We start from the raw sequence: 22,454 nt of genomic DNA on the forward strand, positions 1-22,454 counted from the left end.
CATAGCTCTGTCCAGCAGGATTCAATGCCAAAAGCTTTGGGATATTTTGGGATGTCCCACCTGCCCTCACCTCATCCTTTAGGCTAAAAAAATCCTCATTTTTGAGGGAAAAATGGCTTCAAAATCAAAACATGAACCTTGAATTCCTTTAAAGCCCCGGTTGCACTCCGAGGGCTGTGCTAGATGTTAATTTTTTTTAATTTTTCCTGATTTTTTGGGGGATTTAACCTCAAATTCTCTGGGAATCTCTCCCAGGTGGAGAATCCCACTCCAAGCCCCATTTTCCCTGCGTTGCTCTCCAAATTCTCTGGGAATCTCTCCCAGGTGTGGAGAATCCCACTCCAAGCCCTGTTTTCCCTGCGTTGCTCCCCAAAATCACCCTCATTTTTTAGGAATTCCTGCAGATCCCAATGGATCCCCCCTCAGTTCACTCTTTCCCAGCTGTCCGAGCCGGGTGACCTCGTGTGGCTTCACTTCTGGATTGTCCCCCTGGCCCCATCCCCCTCTGGACACAACTTGGGGTCCTCCTCATGTCATGGAATATAAAATTCCACCCCAAAAAAGGCACATTTTGAGTTAAACCCATCCCAAACCTCCCCTCTGAGCCGGGATTAAGTTTAGGCCCAACCAGGGATGGCTTTGTCACCTTCACCACGAGGGGACAGCAGTGTCCCTTGGTTTGGTGCCCACGGCTCCCTTTTATCCCAATTTTAATTATTTAGCCCAAAAAGAAGCTCCAGCTCCCCAAGTTTTCCCCCCCATCCCAAATCCCAGCGGTGCCCAGGGACCCCTCCAGGTGCATCCCAACATTCCTTGAGTTTTTTCCCTTGTTTTTTATACACAAAACCACAATTTCCTCCCCTCTTTTCTTCCTGTTTTTCCTTTTTCTTTTTTCTTGTTTTCCCTTTTATAACATTACCCACAAAACTTTTGGGATCTTGTGGGATCCAGGATGCATCCAGCCCCGCAGGGGAGTCATCATTTCCCATTCTTTTACCCCAAATCCCTTCCTGCTTCCCCTCAGGTGACAGCAGTGACAGAGCAGGAGGTGACACCGGGGCTGCTTTGTTTGATGATCCCAACGCTCAAAAAAAACCCCAAAAAAGAACCCAAACCCCCAAAAAAGAACCCCACACTCCACACAGATCCCAAAGGGAAAAGCCTTTTTTTTTTTTTTTTTTTTTTTTTAGGGTTTTTTTAAGGGTTTTTTTCTTGTATTTCCAAAGCAGGGACCGGTCCAGCGAGGGAGGTGACACCTCTGGGGTGTCCCTGGGGCCAGGGGAACGCGGGTTTGGGGTGATCTGATCGTCTTTATGGCTCTTCACCCACTCGGGTCATTGTCCCCACGGGGCTCTCGGGCCCCTCCCAGCTGTCCAGCGCGGATTTTTCAGGAGCCACGGCCAAATCCAGACCCTCCACCTGGATCCAGGGCCACCAAAAGCTCCTCTCCTCAAACTCATGTCCACGACATCCCGGTTTTTCCTGCTGTCCGCTTCCGCAGCTCCATCGTTTTTTGGTAAAAAACACTTCCCTCCCCCTCCCCACCCACCCCAAAATCCCACTGAATCCCCCCAAAATCCATCCTCCCTCAGCAATCCAGGGGGGCCGCCTGCACCTGCACGGCCAGGAGGTGTCCCCGGGGCTGCGCCAGCGGGGGCTGCACGGGATAAACCACGCGCACGGCCCCGCCGAGCAATTCCCGCCGGGATCCGGCGCGGGCCGCGAGCCCGGCAGCGGCCAGGAGCAGCAGGCAGAGCAGCAGCGCCGTCACCAGCGTCCCCTGTCCCCACAGCAGCCCCTGGGCGGCCTCCTTAGTCCTGGCGGTGACACAGGCCACCCTGGCCGGCGAGGCCACCAAGGCCACGTGCAGACACGCCCAGTACTCGGTGTCGGGGCGCAGCCGGGTGATGTTGAAGCTGTGGGTTCCTGACGGGATCCGCGCCGCTCCGGCCGCGTCCGTGCGGGATCCGAGCGCAGAGCTGGCCCAGGTGAGGTTGGAGGAGACGGTGTTGAGACGCGGCTGCCAGGCCAGCAGGATGTGGTGGGGCTGGACGTCCACCACCAGCAGCTCCAGCGTGTCCTGGCCCAGCGGGAAGGAGTGGTTGACCAGCACGCGGACGCTGCGGGTGTCGGCGCCCAGCAGGTTGTGAGCCACGCACGTGTAGAGCCCGGCCTCGCGCGCCGCGATCCCGCGGATCTCCAGCGTCCCCTCGGAGTGCACCTTGAATTTTCCATCATCCCCGAACGGCAGCAGCTTCACCCCCGCCGGCGTCACCCAGTAAATCTCCGGCTCCGGCTCCGCCAGCGCCCGGCAGTGCAGCGCCACGCTGTCGCCAACCTCGGCGTCCAGGCGCGCCGGGATGCTCCGGGCCGAGATGAGGGGCAGGCACTGCTCCGTCATGTCCCGGAACGGCACGTCGCGGATGTGGCGGCGCTGGAGGTCGGGCGGCTCGGCGCAGAGCGTGGACTGGGGCTCGATGAAGCGCACGCGGGGCCGGGTGCTGTTGACCCAGCGGATGACGCAGTCGCAGCGCAAGGGGTTGCCGTGGATGCTGATCTCCTGCAGGTTGGGCAGCGACTCCACCGTCTGCCGGTGCAAGGCACTTAGGGCGTTGTTGTTGAGCATCAGCGTCTCCAGCTGCGGCAGCTGCTGGAAGGCCTTGGGGTGGATGAAGGACAGCTTGGGGTTGTTGGTCACGTCCAGCTTGGTCAGCTCGGGGAGGTTGATGAGGGCGAACTGGTCGATGGACACCAGCTCGTCCATGTTGTTGAGGCCCAGCTCCTTGAGGTGCAGCATGTTGGTGAAGTCGCTCTGCTTGACCCTCTGCAGCGGGTTCTTGTTGAGATCCAGGAATTTGAGGCCGGGCACCTGCTGCAGAGCCCTCTTGGGGACATCTGCCAGCTTGTTGTCATAGAAGGAGAGGCTCTCCAGGTTCTTCAACCCTTCCAGGGCGTAATCCGAGATCTCCCGCAGGTGCATCCCCGCCAGCACCAAACTCCTCAGGTTGCCCAGGGGCCGGAAATTCATGTCCAGGATGGCGTCCACCTTGTTCCCGCCGATCATGAGGATCTCCAGGCTGGGCAGCATCTGGAACCAGCGGCTGTCCAGCGTCCTCAGCAGGTTGGAGTTGAGGTGGAGCCTCAGGAGGCTGCCCAGGCCGGCGAAGGCGCGGGGGGCGATGCTGCGGAGCCGGTTGTGGTTCAGGTACAGCTCCTGCAGGTTCCCCATTCCCGGGAAGCTGCCGTCAGGCAGCTCGGAGAGCAGGTTCTCCTCCAGGTGCAGGCTGAGCAGCTGGGGCATGTTCCTGAGCCCGAAATCCCAGACGTCAGAGAAGCTGTTCTGCGACAGATCCAGCTCCGAGAGGTTCCGCAGGTAGCCCAGCTCGCCCTGCTCCAGCCGGGCGATGTTGTTGCTCTGCAGCAGCAGGGTCTGCGTGCCCTCGGGCAGCTCCGGGGGCACGGAGGTGATGAAGAGGTCGTTGCAGTCCACCGTGGCCGCCTCGCGGTAGGCGGAGCGGGGCGTGTACCAGGGCCGGATCTGGCACACGCAGCGCGGGGGACACGCCACCCTCCAGGGCACCGTGGGCATGGCGCTGGCGGCCACCACGCACAGCAGGAGGCAGCTGGGCTGGAGGCCTCTCATTTTGGCCTGGGGAAGGTCACAGGGAGCATCCAGAGCCGGCCACGGGGTGACAGCGATGACAGCAGGGTGGGGACGGCGCCCGTGGGGGCGGATGCTCCATGCGAGCCCCTGGAAGCGTCAGCCCCTGCCTGGCGCCCCTGAAATGGGAGCTCATAACACTGGGAGCGCCTCAGTCAGAGCTGGGCCTCTTCTGCCTCCCCAAAGGAGTCGTTCCCGCGCTCGGCTGCATCTTCCAGGCTCCTCCTTGAGGTCATTCCTGAAAAAACAGCGAAGTTGTGTTAGGGGAGGGTTTGGGATCCTGGGGAACAAGGGGCAGGGACAAGGAGCAGGTTGGAGAGGCAAAAACGTGAGCATGGGACCCCCAGGACCCTGCCTGGGACCTCCAGTGCCCTCAAGACCATCCAGGAAATCCATGAATTCCACTTTATATCCATAGTTTAGCTGTGGCGTCCCATCCCAGAGGATCTGGGTGGAATTATCCCATGGAATCTGCCCAGGACCCTCAGAAGCTCCTGGATCTGTGGCTGAGCAGAGCCAGAGCTGCAGGTGTTGGGAATAATTCTCCATGGGGATAATTTTCCTGCGGGCTCTGCTCCCTGCCCTTTATCCTCCCACATCCAGGAGCTGCAGCCCCATTTGCTGCCCTCCAATAGATTATTCCTTAGGGAGAAACATCCCCCAAACAGCGGGAATGCTCAGGGAGGGGCTGGGATGGGTTTGAACCCCCCGGATCCAGCCAGAGCCACAGGATCCAGCCACCATCCCACATTTGATTCCATTATTTCCTCCGGCCCTCCCACGCTGACCCCAATCCAACCTTTTCTTCCCTTAAAAGCGTCTCACCAGGCAGGAAAAAAAAAACAAACCAAAAACATTAAAAGAGTGGGAAAAGAAAAGTTTGTGTTTTATCCCACCGTGCTCTCCCTGGAAAGGGCTCCCGAGCCGAGTTTATCCCGCATCGACTCCTCCCGGATCGATCCCGCTCTTTTCCCTCCTTTCCTGCTGCTTTTAAAGCAGCTCCTGGAGAAACAGCTTGAAAGGAAAGGATGAATCCATCGATTCCCGCTTCCCTCTTATGGATCCACACCTTTCCTTTTAAGTGCTCCGGCATTTTTGGGTCCATAAAACTCTCCAGCTGTTCAAATACCTCGGGAATCTTTTCTCCTTTAAAAATATATATATATATTATGGAGGAATTTGAGGGTTTTAATTTATTTTCTTCAAGCTGTGAAGCAAAGTCCGGCTGCTGTACCAGGCTTTTCCTTGGCTTGGGATGCGGCACGACGGGAATGACAGCAGGGAGACAGGGAGGCTCCTGCTCCTGGTTTGTTTATTCCTAAAATTCTGGAGCCAGGAGGCCAAAACAGTTGTTCCATGGAGATGGAAAACCCCACTTTCCCTTTTTACCCCCACGCCAGGAATGCCGTGTCTCTCCCATGTTTTTCCCAGTGTTCCCCCAATTCCCTTAGGAATTTCTGCACCATCTGGATTTCTCCCAGGTGCAAATTCCCATCTCCTCTTCCTCTCAGCAGCAGGGCTGGGTGCTGCTGCCAAGGCCTGGCTTTGCTGGGGAGAGCTTGGAGCGAGCTGAGCTCAGGGCTGCTCTCCGGCTTTTCCAGCTTCTCTGGATCCTCCAGCTTCTCTGTCTTCTCCAGCTTCTCTGGATCCTCTGGCTTCCCCATCTTCTCCAGCTTCCCCATCTTTTGCAGCTTCTCCATCTTCTCTGGCTTCTCCATCTTCCCCATCTTCTCCAGCTCCTCCCAATCCACCGCACCAGATGGGAAGTGGCTGTTGGATGCTGTGGGAACACCTTCCCCTCACCCATTCCCATTTTTCCATCCCCATCCAGCCCGTGGGGGAAGTTGGGATGCTGGCAGTGGGATCCAGCCTTTCCCCTGTGTGGGGCAGGAGAGAATTACCATGGAATTACGGAATCCTGGAATGCTTTGGGATTAGAAGGGACCTTAAATCCCATCCAGTGCCATGGGCAGGGACATCTTCCACTATCCCAGGGTGCTCCAACCTGGCCTTGGACACTTCCAGGGATGTGGAAGCTTCTCTGGGAATTCCATCCCAGCCTCTCCCCACCCTCCCAGGGAGGGATTTCATCCCAAAACCCGGGACTCCCCAGCATCTCCACACCCCCGGCCCTTTGTATCCCATTTCCTCAGGGAGAAAAATCCATCTTTTCCTCAGGATTTTGCAACTCCCATCAAACCCTCCCCAAACCCCCGGGGGTGGGAACGGCGCCGTTTTTCCCGAGCGAATCTCCCGGCTCAAAGCTCGGCAGGGAAAACAAACGGGAGAAATGAAGGGACAAAGGGCCCCGAATGTCGCCGGTACCGTGGCAACCGCCCCCGCCAGGGTTCCCCCCCTCATCTGTATGCCCGGGCTCAGCCGGAGCTCCATGGCAACCCCGAGCTCCCGAAATCCCGCAAACGGCAGCGGGAGATGGAATTCTGCCGCCGGAGAGGGAAAACTTTGTGTCTTTGAGGCGTTTTCTTAAATTCCGGGAGGGGCCGGTGGTTTTGGTGCTCAGTGGTTGGGGGGAGGGGGGTTGGGTGTTCCCGGGGTGGATGTTGTCGGGATGGGAGGGTGTTCCTGGGATGGGAGGATGTTCCTGGGATGGGAGGGTGTTCCTGGGATGGGAGAGTTTTCCTGGGATGGGAGAGTTTTCCTGGGATGGAAGGGTGTTTCTGGGATCGAAGGATTTTCTGGGATGGGAGGGTTTTCCTGGGATACAAGGGTGTTCCTGGGATGTGGAAGGGTTTTCCTGAGATTGAAGGGTTTTCCTGGGATGGGAGGGTTTTCCTGGGATGGAAGAGTTTTCCTGGGATGGAAGGGTTTTCCTGGGATACGAGGGTTTTCCTGGGATGGGAGAGCTTTCCTGGGATACGAGGCTGTTCCCACCTCCCTTTGCAGCAGCTTCACCCCCCTAAAGCCAACACCCCCCGAGGGTGATGCACCGTGGGACAGCGATGTCCCCACGCGTGTCCCCCCCCCCCCCCCGTGTCCCTCACAGCAGCGCCGTGCTCCAGCCTCCAGCTGGAATTTCGGGATATTATTCCCTGAAAAAATATTTACACAAGGAGGGGAACACCTGGCAAAGGCCCTGCCAAGGTTTGAGCTGGGATTTTTGCTCGGGAAAAGCGGCTTTGGAAGCATTTGCTTGAAGCTTTTACCACCGCCCTTTTCCCGGTGGAAGGAGGGTGGGTTTAGAGGGGATTTTGGGGAATAAATCCTTCCCTGCGAGGGTGCGGAGGCTCTGGCACGGCTTTCCCAACCCCTGGAAGTGTCCAAGACCAGCTTGGACAGCGCTTGGAGCCGCCAGGATCAGCAGAATCCGCTCCAAACCCATCAGCGCCGCGCTGCTGCTCCTCCACCTTTTGCAGCGATTTCTTCCCTCACTCAATCCTTGTTTTGTGCACAGGGATGGGATTTTTTTTTTTTTTCCTTTTTATTTTTTTTCCCCTCGAGCCTCCTGCATCTCCGCCGCCAGGGAGAGCGATAACGCTATTCCTGTTGTTCCTGCTTGGCTGGGAGGCAGCCAGGAGATAAAAACGCAGCCGGGAGCAGCAGCAAAGAGCTCGGCTCGGGCTCGGCAGCCCGGGGGCAGCAGCGGCCGCCTCTTATCTCGGAGCTTCTCTGCCTCTCTCCGGCTGCGTTTTAATGAGGAGGGCTGGGAATTCAGCCGGCTGTTCTCATCCAGGCTCTGGAATTGTTGTTTTGGCTCCGGAATTGTTGGTTCGTTTGGTCTTCCCCCCCATAAAAACGCTCCCACAGGTTCCTGTGGCTTCCCCGAGGTGCTGCTGGGGGATCCAGGCGCAGCTTCCAGCCTGGAAAAAGGGGCAGGATTTGACCCTCTCGGCCATAAACTGCACATCCCAGAGGTGTTTGGATCCCACAGCCATTCCCTAGGGATCGCACATCCCATCCCGCCAGGACACAGAGGCATCGGGGGCTTTGGAGATGCTCAGCTGGGTCCCTTCTCCAAAATTCAGCTCAGCAGCAGCAGAAGCAGCGTCCGCCTCTTATCTCGGAGCTTCTCTGCCTCTCTCCGGCTGCGTTTTAATGAGGAGGGCTGGGAATTCAGCCGGCTGTTCTCATCCTGGCGCTTCCAGGCTCTGGAATCGTTGTTTTGGCTCTGGAATTGTTGTTTTGGTTTGGTTTTTCCACACCAAAACTCTCCCACAGGTTCCCGCGGCTTCCCCGAGGTGCTGCTGGGGGATCCAGGCGCAGCTTCCAGCCTGGAAAAAGGGGCAGGATTTGGCCCTCTCGGCCATAAACTGCACATCCCAGAGCTGTGACAAAAGGGCGAGCAACTGCGGTGACAGGCTGGGACAAAGCCGGATGCGCGGACACGGCCCTTAAATTAAACTTTTATCGCCTCTGGAATCCGGAACGCGCCCGGAATTAACGGCTTTCCCGGGAAAAGGGCCGCGGGATGCCAGGGGGGCCGCGGGGCCGGGGGAGGAGGAGCGCGACGGAATCACTTAGCCTTCATTAGGGCAAATTAAAACCGGGAGTGAGATGACAATTGCAATTTGTGACCCGCTAATTGTTCTCCTCAGAAGCCGATCGCTCTGCGGATTGGGGCAATTAACTGCGCTCGCTCCCAGGTGGAGGAATTGGAACTGGCCGAGGAATTGGAAATGGGACTCGTGCCGGCGGTGCTTCCACGCTCGGCGCCGGGAATTCTGTGTGTGCACCCCAGGAGACCCCCAGAGCCTTCGCTGTGCCCACATTAACACCTGGAGAGGGTCAGAGCCCACCCTGCTCCAAGGATTCTCTCATCCCGGGGATCGCCACCGCCCTGCCGCCGCACGGTGACACCGCCGTGACCCCCCTGTCACCAAGGAGGGGTCCAGGGGGCTGCACAGCCCGGCCTCACCCCGGCCCCGCGGCCGGAGCGGGATGGGCTTTCCCTTGGGAAAGAGAGGAATCCCTCTGCCAGCCCTTCTCCATCAGCAGGGACCTTTTCCGCCTCCGCATCCCTCCCCCAGGGTTAGCTGCGAGATTCCCGGTGTCCCTCTGGAAAGAGGGGAAGGCTCAGCCGGATTTTCCTGCCCCTGTTACGCCGGGTTGGGGGTCCGGGCAGGTGGGCACAGCCAGGTGGGCAGTGCCGGGTGGGCAGTGCCGGGTGGGCAGTGCCAGGTGAGCAGGGACAGGTGAGCAGGGACAGGTGAGACCCGGGTGGGCAGTGCCGGGTGGGCAGTGCCAGGTGAGCAGCCCCACCCGAACCTCTGAGCCCAGCACAACCACCCCAAACCATTCCCGCAGCTCCCCTCCCTCAGGGATGCTCCACGCCGGATCCCCGGGGATGCGGAGCGGCGGCTCCTTTCCCGCTGTGAAATGCCGATCCTCATGGACCGGGCATGGATCGGGCATGGATCGGGCATGGATCGGGAAGAGCGGCAGCTGCCAGAGCTGCCAGGGGCTGCACGCGCCCGCTGAGCTGCGACAACACGACAGCGACAGCGGCTCGTCACCCGCCCGAGCGTCTGCGCCTGGCAGCGCTGGGAGGGCGCTGGGAGGGCGCTGGGAAGGCACAGGAAAAGCTGATCCCGGTTTTCAGAGCGTGCCGGACCCCTCGGAGATCCAGGGAAAGACCCCGCAGCTCCTCGGGACAAGATGTTCCAAGGGTTCCTCTGCCCTGCGCCTGTCGGGAAGGATTTGGAGAGCTCTGGATGCTGAATCCTTTGGAAAAATCAAGTCAGTCCCGCCGAGGAGCTGGGAGTGATGAGGGATGCTGGGATCGCTTCCCGTTATCTCTCCGTGCTCTGATCAGACAGACGAGCGGAGCTGCGGCCTCTCCCAGGAGGAGAATTCCCACAGGGAATTGTCCCTCTCCCCGCCGCTCCCGCCTGCCGGGAGCCGCCAGGGTCCCCATCGCATCCAGGTGTCCCATCCCATCGCATTCCATGCCCTAAAGGAGCAGAGGGATGGTCCCAGGGCACGCCAGGGACGCTGCTGCTCTGCCGCGTCATTCCCAGTGACCTTCCCAGGGATCGGCTTCCCGGCGGGAATGATCGATAATTAATTCCTCGTTAACGCCGCCTCATTTGCAGAGCAGCTGCCCCCAAACCTCCCCCTCTTCCCCTTCCCACGCCAAGGGCAGAGGGATGGGGCGGGGACGCTCCCGGGAATGTCAAAGCTCCCATATCCACGTGGTTTTCCATAAACTGTGGGATCCGAAGGACACAGAGGCCGAGGGAGGGCATCCCAACCAATCCGCTCCCAGTGGGACACTGGAAACGCTGGAGAAGGCGGCTCCCGGCATCCCGGGATGCTGGATCGGATGGAAAACCTCCCAGCCCCAGCCGTGTCCTGATCCAGAGGCTGGGAATGGCCGGGGGCTGCTCCAGCGCGGCCCCTCGGGGTATTTTGGGAAGAAATATTCCTCCAGTTGGTGGGGGATTCCCTCCGGAGGGATAAATCCCGGCTCCTTAAACTCCCCCCAGCCACGGAAGGGAAATCCAGGCTATTAAAGCTGGAAAAAAACGGGAATGGATCCCTGGGTGTGATTAAAACCCAACCCACTGTGGGAGCGCTCCTGGTATTTCTCCAGAGGTTCCTGTGGTTGGAAACAACATTCCTGCGGCTCAGGATAGTGCTGGAGATGGGAATGCTGCACGGGGAAGAGGCTGGAGAGCCGGGAATCTCACTGGAGGTCCGGGAATCTCACTGGAGAGCCGGGAATCTCGCTCAGGCCGGGCCATTCCCGCTTCCAGCTCATTTGTCTCTCCATCCATGCATGAAACTGCTCCTCCGGGAGGGAAGGGAGGCAGGGAGAGCTGGATGGGAACAGGGGGTCAGCGATTCCAGGGAATTCCAGCGTCGGGAATGGACGCTGGGATGGGGTCACGAAGAGCAGGGAGACCCCCAGGGCTGCTCCCATGGAATTCCAGCAGAGGAAAGCTCGGGATGGCACCTGTGGGATCGGAGCCGTTCCCAATCCCTGGGAAGGCTCTCCCTGTTTTTTCCCTGGAGCATTCCAGCCTCCTTGGATGCCATAAAGGCCTGGAGTGACCAAACCCATCCCGATCCCATGGAATGACATCCCTGGGGAAGCTAATCCCGCCCCGTGGATCCCTGGATCCCGCAGCTTCCTCTCCGTGGGATACCTCTGGAATTCCACCAGGACACGAGGTCCCGCTGGCAGGGGACAGCCAGAGGTGTCCCAGATCCCCCTTCCCGAAAAATTCCAAGCCTGGAATCGCTGGCCGCAGCTCAGGGCAAAAAGCAGGGAAGCTCCAGCAGTAAAAAAGCCGGGAAAAGAGCAAATCCAGGCTTTTCAAGCACGGATCCAGCCGATCCAGCCCCTCCGAGCAAGGGGAACAACCTCCAGCATCCCAAAAAAACCCGTGGATCGGCGTGGATGCCAAGGAGTCATTAGGAATCCTAAGGAAAATGTACGGTTGCCATGGCAACTGCCAGGCACGGCTCCGGGGCCGCCTCAGCCCTCCCCGGGCACGGAGCGGATCCGTGGGATGGAGGCAAATCCCTCTGGAAGCGCCGGGAAAGGCTCGGGGAGTTGAGGAGGGGGGTGGAGCAGCGCTGTTTTTATGGAATTTCGGGGGTTGAGCGCCTCCCCGGGTTCCCAGAGAGGGATTTTCCAGCGGGATGTGGATCCTGAGCATCCCCCCCGTGCCCACCGGGTGGAAAACCCCTCCCTGATTCCCGGCAAATTCCACTTCCAGCTTATCTGGGATAAAATCATCCCACTGACCGCTGGGAGAGGAGGAAAAAGGGAATTCATCCATGGAGAAAAACTGGGATGAGCCAGGGTCACCGGCACTGCTGGGTTTGGAGCTGGGGCTGGAATTGCCTTGGAGCACGAAGGAAGAGCTTTGGGGATCCAAGGAACATCCCAGTTGCTCATTCCCATCATTCCCATGGAAAATCCCTCCCTTTCCAGGGATTCTGCAACAGGAAACAGGAAAAGCCTGGAAAACGCAGCAGGAAAAGCTGATCCCTGTCCTCCCATTGCCAACTGTCGCCTGTCCCGGTGAGGATTTTCCTGCCTCGTTCCTTTTCCGGTTTGTTCACGGACTGGGATCTTTGCTGTGCGGGAATGGGATTCCATGGGCTAGGAATGGGATTCCATGGGCTAGGGGAGTGATTCCATAAACCAGGAATGGGATTCCACGTGCCAGGAATGGGATTCCATGGACCCGGGGGTGGCTGCTCCATGAGACCAGAGAGATCCCAGAGATATTCCAGAGATATCCCATTCCCTGAAAAACCCACCCCAAAGGTAAAGGCAGCTCCTGGATCCCTGCTGCCAGCCTTGGAGGGGAGATTCCAGCGGGATAAGGGATGGATTTGAGATATAAACAGCCCTAAAACATGAGGAAAACTGGGAAAATCCAGGGAGGACAACTTTCCCAAAGGAAGGATTTAACCGGGAAAAAGGGAGACAAGGAATTGTTAAAGAGCCATAAAAACAGCTGGAAAATGTCCCTGGAATCCCCTTTTTAAACAAGAATTCCATGGAAAAGAAAACTCAGAGGGGAATTCCAGCGTGGATGGAATCCAGGGACCTGGAATTCTGAAGGATTCACCCTGATCCTGACCCCCGGTGCTTCCAAAGGGATGAATCCTGCCCAACGCCGGGAATTATGGAATGCGGGAGCTTCCCAGAGCCAGGATTGGGACAACTCATCCCGGGAGCAGCAGCGGCAGCTCGTAGGAGTTGGGAAAAGTGACTCAGGAATTGGACCGGGAGCAGAATTTTCCATGGGAATCAAAACATTCCCGGAAAAACCGCGGCTCCGCAGCAATTTGCAAATCGGGATCAAAGGCGCCGCCCTTTTTCCTTTTTTTTCTTTTTTTTTGGGAGGGGGGGAATTTCAAGGCGAGGGAGAGGCTTTGATGAGGCGTCAAACGCCGCTTGGAGCACCCAAAATATTCCTTAAAATTTAAGCATCATCCTGGGAAGGGCGACAACCACACGATGGAAAAGCTTTGGAGAAGCTTCTCCCAGCACAGACCGAATCGGAGAATTTTTAATGGACCACAAATAGGAAAAATCCCATTTCCCCCCCCTTTCCAGCTATCCAGAATTTGTATTTTTAATCCTTTTTTTTCCCCCTCTTTATTCCCAATGGTTCTGCTGGGAATCAGGGAAGCAAAGCTGCTTTTTTCTCCCCCACACTTTTTTCCTTCCTAAAAAAGCTCTGGAGCCTGTTAAGATCCAAAACCCCTTTTCCTGCTGATTACAAATTCCTCACTGATGAAGGACTTAAAATTCCTTATTAAAGCCTCTCTCTTCCCAAAAAACCCATTTTTTTTCCCAGCCTGGAATCTCCTCATTTTGGCCACCGGGAAGGACAAAGCCCCGACCCTCAAATTTCATCAGGGACTGATTACTTTTTTTTTTTTTTTTAGGATGGGCTTTAAATTCCATTAAAAAATGGGATTTTAACAGAGGTTGGGAGAGGCTTTGGAGCATGGAGAGGGTCAGAAAGATCCGGGATCATTCCTGGAGGGAAAAACCGGCCTTAATTCCAAGCAGAGCTGGTGAATAATTTATCCCGAATAATTTATGGATCGAGTTTGTCTGGGTGAGAAGAGCCCCAGACTTCAGTCCCAATTAAGGCCTTTGTGAATTGTCTGGGAACGGATCCCAATTTTCCCCATATTTATTTGTTATTCGGGATCGCGCTCCAAGCAGAGCCGCCACATAATTCCTGCTTTCTCCCGAGTGTTTGCAAACAGCTCCCTCTGCCAGGATTTGGAGTGGGAATGGGGCTTTTTCCAGCCCCTTATCCCACATTTTTTCCATGAAAATGATCCCCAAGAGCTCCTGGCTGGATGGAGAATGGACAGCAAAGGTTCCTGGGGCTGCACCTGGAGCGATTTTCCCAAAAAAATCCTAAACCCCAGCGGCTGGAACAGCTTTTTCCAAAGCTCTCCATAAATAAATTGAGGTCCTGGAATGCTGGTGGGCATTCCAGAGGCTGCCTGCATCCTGGGAAAAGGGATGCTGGAAGCGACTGGGATAAAGGGGGAGCCCCCGACTCAGGAGCAGCGATCCCGACCCCAAAATTCCACCCCAAAATCCCAGCGCGGGGCTTTTTCCACAGGAGTTTTAAACTCATCCCATTTTCCTGCTTCTCCCGGTGCCCTCGCGGGAAGCAGCGGCTGGGGTTGGAATTCTCCTTCCCGAGTTTCTGCTGTCGGTGCGGAGCTGGGAATTATTCCCTCGGGAATAAATCCCATAAAACCAAAGCCACGGGGGAGAGATCCCAGCGCTCATTCCAGGGTCTGGAAGCTTGGATTTGGGAAAGGAGCAGCGGGAACAGCTCCTTCCTGTCCTGGAAAAGGGATGGGAGAGCAAAAGGGGGAATGGTGACGAACTCCCGTGTCCTGGAATGGCACTTTGGGACACCGGGAATGTTATCCCGTGGAATCTCACAGGGAAGGGAAGAGGCGTTAATGACCAGGGTGATCCAGGAGAAAAATCTGGGAATAACGGGCCAGAGCCACGTGCTTGGCGTTCGTCTGGACAGGTGACATTCCCAACCTTCCCCATCCAGCTCTGGACCTTCCCAGCACCCCCCCATCCCTATCCCAGCCAGGAAATCCAGGATCACGTTCCCGAAGGCAGGGAAGTGGGGTTTTTTCCAGCTAAAAGGAGGAGCAGGGATGATCCCTGGAAGCCATCGGGAGAAGGAGCCGTGGTTGGTCAGGGCGGCTGGAGCGCTGCTCCACCTCTGGAATCCGAGCTTCCATGGGAATCGGAGATTCCATGGGAATGGGAGCAGCTCCTTCGAACCTCCGGGGAGGCAATTCCAGCTCAGTGCCCGAGTTTTTGGGAAAAAAACGGATTCCTGCTTCTCCGCAGCCCCGCTGAGGCCGGATGGGGTCGGGATGGGGCTGGATCGGGGTCCTGCGGAATTCCCGGCCCTTTCCCATGTGCCAGAGGGATCCTGCAGGCTCTGCCAGGCCTCCTGGCACGGCTCAGCTCCCGGTTTTCCGCTGCGGAGGGGAAGAGAGATCCCACCCAAAGGAAAAGGTTGGGAATGGCCGAGGAGCAGCGGCCGAACCCGGCTCTCGGATCTTGATCCCGCTCTGCCACTTCCAGCGGTGCCAGCGGGTGACAAAGCTGTCACAGAGGGGACGCAGAGAGCCGGGAATGCCAGGAAAAGCCTCAGCAGAGCAGGATCGGGATCCTCTGGCACAGGGAGCCAGGGCTGGAGCCGGGAGATGCTGCCCCATGTGCCAGGAGTGACCTGAGGGACATCCCAGGACAATCCCCAGGGCAGGGAATCTTTCCCTGAGCCCCCTCCCGCCACCGCAGGCTCGGGATGAGGGAGACAGGGATGAGACATTCCCACCTCAGCCTTTCCAGGGGCTCTGCCCGCATCCTGCAGGATCAGGGCTGCTCCAGGGAAGGCAGGGCTGGGTCCTGGCTCGGCACCAGCGCAGCAACCCCCGGAGGGGACAGGGAGGGGACACAGAGGGGACACAGGTGGCAGCCGCGCGTGGCTCCCGAGCTCCCAGCCCTGGCACATCCAGGATTGAGGAAGCAGATCCCGGCGCCCAGAAGCGATGGCAGCACCCACCTGCAACTTCCAGCCAAAGCATCCCTGGAAACGCCGCTCCAAGGGGCTTTTCCCGGCCCCGAGCGTCCCTGTGTGCCCAGGGGCTTCTCCCGCTCCTCCTGGGTGTCTCCAATCCCTTTTTCCAGGCGCTGGGAGAAGCCAGGGGAGGCGGCCAGGGCCGGTCTGGGCACTGGGAGACGCGAGGGCAGCGCTGGCTCAGCCACACACGGAGCGCGGGGTCCCTCCCAGCCCCTATTCCATTCCCGGAGCGGCTCCTGGCGTGATCCCGGGGCTCTCCAGGCCGGCAGGGCACAGCCCGGGCAGGGCTGGGCGCCTGGCACAGGGACCCGGGCACTGCGGGCGGGTGCGCGGCTCCGGTGCAGCCGCGGCGGGGAGGGGCAGGGCTGGGCGTAGGGGGGGAGGTAAACACGGAACAGGCACAGAAAGCAGGAAAATGCCATTAAAAAGCCACCAAAATGCCACCGCGGCTGCTCCCGACCTGTCCTTTGCCATCACCTTTGCTGTCGCCACCTCCCTGCCAGGCTGTCCCCTCGCTGGGGTGGCCGCGGTGGCGCCCGCAGGTGAAGGAGGCTGAAGGAGCCCCAAGGACCGCGGTGTTTATTTATTCCACAGCCGCTTTCCCACACTCTGTGTCCCTCCTGCCACATTTTCCGCGTCGCGCAGGCACCGAGGGGTTAATGCCCGGGAAGCGCCGCTCCCGCCTGGATCTCATCCTGCCAGAAGCATCCCTGGATTCCAGCCCCGCCGGCGGCTCCGTGCCCAGCGCATCCCCCCGGGCTCCGCCGCCGTCACCCCCCATTCCCATCCGTGCCGGGTGAGGATCCGCTCGATCCCAGAGGAGTTTCCAGGAGCGGGAATGCAGCTCCCACCACCTGGGATCCATCCCTGGCTGCCTCCCGCACCCCTCATCCCCTCCCGGAGCACCGCTCTCTGGCCGTTCCCGATTTTTTTCCCCCACCCCTTTTATTTCGGAACGCACCATTCCTCCTCAAATCCACCACTGGGCAGGGAAAGCAAAGCTCTGGAATGGGGGAAAAAACAACCCCGACCAAACCGCCGAGGCGCCGGCTCGGTGCTGCAGAGCTCAGGAGCCCCCCCAAAGTCACCCCCCGCCCAAAATCCAAATCACGGGGGTCGCCCCCAACTCACCCTCGGTGTCTGTCCCCGTCCCCCGGCGCCGCTGTCACCGCCTGCCACCCCCCGCCACAGCTGCCCGCACATCTGGCTGGGCTGGCAGACAAAGGGCCGGGTGGCTTTGGAGCTGCCACCGCTGGCGGGCTCCGTCCTTGTCGCTTAGGAAGGGGACAGGGGCAGCAGGACCCTCCGGCCACGCTGACCCTCAGGGTGGGGAGAGCCCTTCACCCTTCGCTCGCCCGGCGCCTTTGCAGCAGCACAGTCCCCGCTCCCCTCCTCCTCCTCCTTCTTTTCCTCCTCCTCCTCCTCCTCCTCCTCCTCCTCCTCCCTCCTCCCCTCCCTTCCCAATCCTCCTCCTCCTCACTCCAGCCTTGTCGCCACGACGTGCCACCCACCCGCAGCAGCTCCTGCCGGCTGCGCCTTAACCCCTGCGGCTCTGGCAACACCCTCGGGGCTCTCCAGGAGATGTTCCCGAGGGATTAAAACGCTCCCGGGAATGCTGAGTCCCCCTCGGTACCCGCAGCGCATCCTCGCTCCCGCTGCGCCACCGCCGTCCCCTCCCCGCGGCCGGGGGTCGCCGAGCCCGGGGGCTGCGGGGCTGGGTGGGAGGGGAGGGGACGCTCGGTGTGTCCCAAATCCCCTCCTGCCCACCAGGATTTCTTGGTCTTTCCAAAGATCCGGCCGCGGGTGGCCCCGCCAGTTCCTTGTCATCCCCCCAAGGGGACGGCGCGACGCCCTGAGGCGTTTCGCAGCTCGGTCCCCAAGCAGGACGCGCTGCCCGTGGCTCATTTTCCCCCAAAATGGGATGTTCAGGGACTCTTAACCTTGGGAAAACCCGGGGGAAATCTGCCTTTTGCTCTGGAGAGATCTGGGGTCCCAGCTGTGTCACTCCGAGGTGGGGATGGACACCCCCACCCACCCTGACCCCCCCCAGCGGGACATGGGGACAAGGATCTGTCCGCCGCAGCTGCGGGGATGGACAAGGGCAGGATTTGGGGTGGGGGCAGCAGAGCACCCCCAGCTTTTTTTTTGCATCCCAGAAAAGCCTTTCCCAGCCCCATCCAGGGCCCTGGGGGGTGACTGCGGCCATCGAGTCCCCATTTCACGCTGGGGTTGGTGAGCGGAGCCGGGGGCTTGGCTCTTTCCCAAAGCCACCGCCCGGGGCAGGAGCGGGGCCGGAGGGGGGATGGAACGGGGATGGAGCGGGGCTGGAACGGGGATGGAGCGGGGCTGGAACGGGGATGGAACGGGGCCGGAACGGGGCTGGAACGGGGCTGGAACGGGGATGGAGCGGGGCCGGAGCGGGGCTGGAACGGGGATGGAGCGGGGCTGGAGCGGGGCCGGAACGGGGCTGGAACGGGGCTGGAGCGGGGCCGGAACGGGGCCGGAACGGGGCCGGAGGGGGCCGGAGCGGGGCTGGAGCGGGGCTGGAGCGGGGCTGGAGCGGGGATGGAGCGGGACTGGAACGGGGATGAAGCGGGGCCAGAGCGCGGGGATGGAGCGGGGCGAAGCGGGGCTGGAACGGGGATTGAACGGGACTGGAACGGGGATGAAGCGGGGATTGAACGGGGATGGAGCGGGGCCGAAGCGGGGCTGGAACGGGGCCGGAGCGGGGCTGGAGCGGGGCTGGAACGGGGATTGAACGGGGATGGAGCGGGGCTGGAGCGGAGCCGCGCACACGCCGGGGAGAGAGAGAGAGAGAGCTCGGAGTGACCTGATTTAATTGGCAGCGCTTCAATGGCATCGAGTCCTGCCCGGCCGCGTGCCCAGCCCCGATGCGCCCGCGGCTCGGCCCCCCCTCAGCAGAGCCCTTCTGCAGACGCTCAGTGGGATCAGGGCTCGGCTTTAGCGTCACTGCCGGGCTCTGCAGCGCGTCCCCGGGGTCAGGGGGGCTCAGCTGCGCCGGCCCCTCGAGGCTTCTCCAACAGCGAAAGGAAAAATCGGAGGTTTCAGCCAGCGCTGGGTCATGCAAGGAAATAGCCATTTATTTTTCCCAGATCCCATTAACATCCCAGTGGGTTGGAAAAGCCTTTCCAGGTGGTTTTCGTGCCCGTGCCTGCTGCCAGGGCTGTGGGTACTCGAAGCAGGGTCTGGTTTGCAGCCCCCCTGAGCTGTGGGGGTGGCAGGGACAGCTCCTGGCAGCTCCCTTCCCGCTGAACAGGGGCTGAGCGGCCTCTCTGATCCAGCCCAAACCATTCCATGCCCATTCCCGGTGCTTCCCATGGAGCAGGGGGCAGCTCCAGCCCGGTCCGGATTCCCGAGGGAACCTCTCATCACTCGGAGGTGCCACCTGCCCCCACTGCCCCAGGGTTCATCCTCATGGATGCCCCGTGCCAGGGCCACCTCCAGCTCTGGGGACAGCAGGGATTTTCCTGCTGGATGCTCCTGCTCCTGGCTGGGTCCCGCTGCACAGCCTGGAGCTGCTGGGGGGTCTTTTTGGGGCACCCTATCGGCCCTAAAGGTGCCCCTGGAGGCGCTGGGGTGGCAGCAGCTCCATCCTTGGCTTCCTCCCATCTCCAGCAGGGTGAGGACACTGCTGTGACCTCCCTGGTGCCATGGCACCCTGGCAGAGTCCCCGCTGCGCTTTAGGATCAGCAGGAGCATCCCCATAACCACAGATCCGTCTCCAGGCTGATTTGCTCCTCCCTGGCCTCAGAATCCCTGTGCAAATCCCCTCCTCCGTGATCCCCTTCCCATCTCCAGCAGGGCGGGGACGCTGCCGTCACCTCGCTGGTGCCATGGCCTTGCAGAGGGCACACCCCGGCAGTGTCCCCCCACTGTTTTAGGATCGGCAGGAGCATCCCCACAACCACATTTCCAGCCAGCCCCTGCTCCAAGGGGAGGGAAGGAGCTGGAATCCGGCATTCCCACTGCTCCAGGCATTCCTTGGCCGATGGAAAAGCCGCTCCCAGGTACCCCGGAGCGCTCTCCACGCCCCTCCTCGCTCCTGCCGTGCTGCTGCAGAGGCTGAGTAATTCCTGTCGCTCCCGAGATGCTCCTCAGGCAGCCGAGCACATCCCGATCCAGGTTTTAATTGCGTGGGATCGCAGCCGAGATGGCTCTGATTTATCTTCCCTGCTGCACCAGCACTTCTGCCTGGCCGGCTCAGGATCCACCTGGAGAATATTCCCTGGCAATGGGGTTAAGATTTTTCCTTGCTGGAGCCTGGGGTGGGTTTTTCCCACTCACATTTGTAGGGTTGGAAGGAGATTCCCATCTTTTATCCCGTAGGACGCGAGGTGATCTCCTCAGGGAGATGCCCTGAGGCATTTTCCTGGAGAATCAGGAGATTTGGAGGGTTAAGCCGGGCTCAGCAAAGTTTAGCTCTACCAGACCTGGATGAACAAAGGGCTCCAGCACCTTTTATCCCTTTCTGGATTAGGAAAACCTCACGGATAGAGGATCCCTGCAGGCTTGGGAAAGTTTTGGGGGTGATGCCTCCAATCCCAAAGGCAGGAACCTTTGGATCCTGGGATAGACAGGATCCATTCCCAGCTGTTTTCCTCCTCCCTCTCCCTTCCCACATTCCAAGCTGTTCAAAGAATTCCCCACATTTTCACCCCTTCAAGACAAGGATCCCAAATCCCATTTTTAACTCCAATCCCAAATTCAAGCAAATCCCCCAAATTCCCACCTCCTGCTTGTTGCCATGGAGAGACCCCAGGATCCTCCGGAGAACCCTTCCCACGATCCGGGAATGGGAAATGTTCCTCTGCTTCCTTTCTTCCCTGCTTTGGGGCTGCTTTACGGCTGCCATAAAAGCTGCCCATAAATCCGGGCCGATCCCATAAAACCCAGGAATAACCGGAATTAGAGCCCAAACGGGACCGGCTCCCTCCGGCAGCGCTGGGAATGTGGTGGGATTTATCCTTTCCTCATTCCCGGACATCTTTGCATCCACCTTGGGAAGCAATTCCGGGGTTGGACACCCCGATGGAGTTCCCCTGTTTATGGTTTTTTTTTTTAATGGATGACGTGGGGTTTTTTATGGATTACATGGGATTTTTTTATGGGTAACATGGGGGTTTTTCATGGATAACGTGGGGGGTTTTTTATGGATAATGTGGGCGTTTTTCATGGATAATGGGGGGGGGTTTATGGATAAAATGGGGGTATTTTTATGGATAACGTGGGAGTTTTTTATGGATAACATGGGGATTTTTTATGGATAATGTGGGAGTTTTTTATGGATAACATGGGGATTTTTTATGGATAATGTGGGGTTTTTTTTCCTGGGTACCGTGTTTTTTTTTTTTTTTTTAATGGATAACATGGGTTTTTTATGGATAACATGGGGATTTTTTAATAGATAACGTGGGGTTTTTTTTCAGGATACCGTGGGGGTTTTTAATGGATAATGTGGGTTTTTTCTTAATGGATAACATGGGTTTTTTTATGGATAACATGGGGATTTTTTAATGGATAACATGGGGGGGTGTTTATGGATAACGTGGGGTTTTTTATGGATAACATGGAGGATTTTTTTATGGATAATGTGGGGATTTTTATGGGTAATGTGGGGTTTTTTTACGGAATGAGCTTTGCCTCGCAGGAATTTTCTCTGCCTCTCTCCCGCTGCCGTCTCCCACGCCCACACATCCAACCCCGAGGCAGGAGATTGGTCCGGAGGGAAAGAAACTTCCTAAAAAAAAAACCACGGGGAGGGAAAAGCTTGGAAAAGGCTGGGAATGCTGCCGGGCGTGTCATGGGGAATTTGTTTCTTTTATTGCCAGCCACGAACGGAATTCAAACCTGCAGCGTCAGCGGTGGAGCTCTGGCTTTGTGGCAGGGCCATTTAACACCGGGCTGTATCCCGGGATATTTCCCCCCTCCCTCTGCCTCCTCCCAGGTGGTGACAAATCCTGGGATGCTCCTGGAAAAGGGCGCTGCTGCTTTTGAGCTCAGTTCCCACAAACCCAGCGGATTTTCCAGAGCTCCGATCCCTCTCCCTGCCCGTTGGGATCTGCCTTCGGTGCTGTGGGGCCGGGAGGCAAAACCCATCGGGATGGAGAGGATGGAGAAGGGAGAATAATGCACAGGAACTGGAAAAACGGGAGGAAAAAACCTGGGATCTGCTTTTTTGGGGGGCACTGATCTGGGGGGATTGGAGCCCTGGAAAGGCGGTGGGAGATCAGGAATGCTCCCGGCTGGAGGAGGAGGAGGAGGCCTGTGGGGTTGCCATGGTGATGGAGCATCTCCAAATCCTCGGATTATTTATCCCTGGATTTGTTTAGGCTCAGGGAAAGCCTTGAGGGTGGGAAGAGGGTTGGGATATGAAGAGGAGGAGGGTGAGAGCCCAGGGATGCTGATCCTAGAGGAGAAATCCTAAAATTCGAGCTCTGGGGCTCAGCTCTACAAAGGAGACCTTTGGAGCAGCAGAAAATGGGGATTTTGGGATGGTTTATGGGGCTTCTGCCCTCGCAGGGGTCCTGTGATCCCAAATCTGCCCCGGATTCCCACTGAGCTGCCACTATGGGATACGACCCATGGAATCCAGGCTTAACTGGGATTCATTTGGGTGTCTGGATGGATCTGGATCAGGCCCTGGCGCTGTCCGAGGGGCCTGATGGATGCTTGGAATGCTTTCCAAAGCCATTCCCAGAATTCTAGAGGAGCTTGATTGACTGATCTCCAATTTCTGGGATCAAACATCCCCTCCCTCCATCCCTTCCTGTAGCACTGGAGCATCCCATGCACTTCCAGCCGTATCCAGCTGCAAATTCCCTCGGGAAGAGCCACCCCTGTGTCCCCTCCTTAGGGCTCAGCCCCCTGTGCTGGGTTGGTGACGCTTCCAGGAATTCTTTCAGGAATTCAGGATGCTCCTTCCTGATGTGTCCCTGCACATCTGCTGCCACTCCTGAGGAAAACCGGGACACCTGGGGATGTTTGGGGTTGGAATTTTGGGATAAAACAGGACAAGTGGCACCGAGAGAGCCAGGGACATCCCGGTGTTTGCAGTGCCCCCCTTCCCATTCCCGCTCCCTCCTTTCCATGGGATCTCTAATTGCTCCTAAAGCTCATCTCCAATTCCTTTTGATGCCTCCAGTGTCCCCGTTATGTAAATCCCAGCGTGGGAACGCCGTGGATTTTATGGATGCAGCGTTTGC

At 58.4% G+C, this 22,454-nt stretch overlaps 1 protein-coding gene across 1 annotated transcript; it reads right to left on the reverse strand.

The window, feature by feature from the left end:
- Positions 1 to 1,573: 1,573 nt before the first annotated feature.
- Positions 1,574 to 16,609, reverse strand: LRRN2 (leucine rich repeat neuronal 2). The gene is made up of 2 exons (XM_068996012.1): positions 16,363 to 16,609; positions 1,574 to 3,899 (listed from the first exon to the last, which is right to left on the reverse strand). The coding sequence occupies exon 2, from the start codon at positions 3,641 to 3,643 to the stop codon at positions 1,589 to 1,591; it is 2,055 nt and encodes a 684-aa protein (XP_068852113.1). The 5' UTR covers positions 3,644 to 3,899; positions 16,363 to 16,609; the 3' UTR covers positions 1,574 to 1,588.
- Between the last annotated feature and the right edge of the window lie 5,845 nt (positions 16,610 to 22,454).

Source organism: Aphelocoma coerulescens, chromosome 26 (assembly GCF_041296385.1).
Source record: "Aphelocoma coerulescens isolate FSJ_1873_10779 chromosome 26, UR_Acoe_1.0, whole genome shotgun sequence".
Lineage (NCBI taxonomy): Eukaryota > Metazoa > Chordata > Aves > Passeriformes > Corvidae > Aphelocoma > Aphelocoma coerulescens.

Excerpts from the sequence above, each read along its gene's own strand:
- LRRN2 (XM_068996012.1), bottom strand. The coding sequence starts at position 3,643 with ATGAGAGGCCTCCAGCCCAGCTGCCTCCTGCTGTGCGTGGTGGCCGCC.